Source organism: Pinus tabuliformis, chromosome 4_2 (assembly GCF_031772625.1).
Source record: "Pinus tabuliformis cultivar Carrire ecotype Pingquan chromosome 4_2, CPIR1, whole genome shotgun sequence".
Lineage (NCBI taxonomy): Eukaryota > Viridiplantae > Streptophyta > Pinopsida > Pinales > Pinaceae > Pinus > Pinus tabuliformis.
The window spans coordinates 560,273,496-560,275,018 of record NC_142304.1 but is presented as its reverse complement, the minus strand read 5'-3'; the positions used below and the strand labels follow the sequence as shown (position 1 = coordinate 560,275,018).

General features: G+C 32.0%; 1 protein-coding gene across 1 annotated transcript; it reads right to left on the bottom strand.

Annotated features, from left to right (window-relative positions):
• Positions 1 to 667: 667 nt before the first annotated feature.
• LOC149170494 (antifungal protein ginkbilobin-like protein) lies at positions 668 to 1,115 on the bottom strand. The gene is made up of 2 exons (XM_089425606.1): positions 1,050 to 1,115; positions 668 to 1,006 (listed from the first exon to the last, which is right to left on the bottom strand). Exons 1-2 carry the CDS (start codon positions 1,113 to 1,115, stop codon positions 668 to 670), a joined length of 405 nt encoding a protein of 134 aa, XP_089281732.1.
• Between the last annotated feature and the right edge of the window lie 408 nt (positions 1,116 to 1,523).

Below are 1,523 nucleotides of genomic sequence, written 5' to 3'. Positions count from 1 at the left end.
CTTGGAATGTGGGGATCACTTTAAACTTACTTTTAATATCCCCGATGTCTCATAAAGAACTTCAAATTTCAAGTTTTGTTATTTACATTTTTTCTCACTTTGTAATACCAATAAATTTGATGGTTTTTGTCCTTCATTATTTTTAGATCATCTTATATAAACATGTAAAGTGAATGTTAGAAATAAGTATAAGAAAAAAATCTAAAGATTTCTTTTTGAAATTTTTAATATAAGAATTATTTAATTCAATTTTTTGAAAAGAAAAAATAAATAATATATTAATCATATTAAGAAATATATTCTCAAATTCTTTTCTGTATTAAATTTTAAATAAACATTTTTTTTTATTAAATCTAATTCAATAACTATAATTTAAAATATACCAATATTAATCACACTAACCTAAATAACTATGACTCTTATTCCGCTACAATGAATTATTACAACAAGCCATATTATATAGTCATAATAACTCAACTCTTATTTCATTATAATTAAAATTTACATTAAAACGTACCACACATTCATACTCTTATTCCATTATTAATGAAATTTACATTGAAACAACACACCACACAATCATGACTATAACAATATAGATAACAATCATGACTATAACAATATAGGACCTAGTGAATCAATATCGAGTGATTCCTTGGGGTTTTATTTAGACACATATTAGTGTTTTATTTAGCCATATTAGATGATGATACTCGTCGGTCATTTGATTCACTAAAACTGGTACTGCTCGTTGAGTGGATTTACCCTGAGCACCGATGGCAAAGCCGCAAATGGCCAAAAGTTGGTTGAAGATGGAAGTAAGGCAGTTGATGCAATCAGTCGCAGAGAGTGGCGCATCGCAGACTGATTCCCCGTAGGCAGTGGGTGAGCCCCCGCTGCCTGCAACCGACTTCTTGTAGCCGACACCGCTCGAGGGCGTGTGCTGTTTCATATTGGAGAGCAGGTTATTGAGAGTAGCGTTAAAAGAAGCCGTGGGATCGAATTTCTGCAAGTTACATACCAGAGATACCAGTCTGCGCCGCGCCCACCAGAGATACGGGCAGTAGTAACATGAGAGGCAAAGCAAAGCCAAATGACCCGATCGTCATCGTCATGGTAATCAAATAATATCACACTCGCAATAACAATCAAATAATATCACACTCGCAAACGTTATTGCGATCCCTTGAATCCCTTCAAACGTTATTGCGATCCTTATCAATTTCGCGAGGACACCCCACTTTTATAGCCCTCGCGCCACATTACTGGCATGACATTCTAAACATTGCCTTCACACCTAGTTGATTCATTTTTTTTAATATCATTCTTAATCAATCCTATTGGAGTTTAGTATTTCAGAATCTTAAATTTCAGAGATATTATAAAATTTGATTTAAACAAATAAAATTAATTCTTGAAATATATTTGAATTCCATTATGAAATGGATGTATTTTAGCATCTTTCTTAGTTAATTTTTTTTGGATTTTAGTATTTCAAAATCTTAAATTTTTTTAGCATTTTC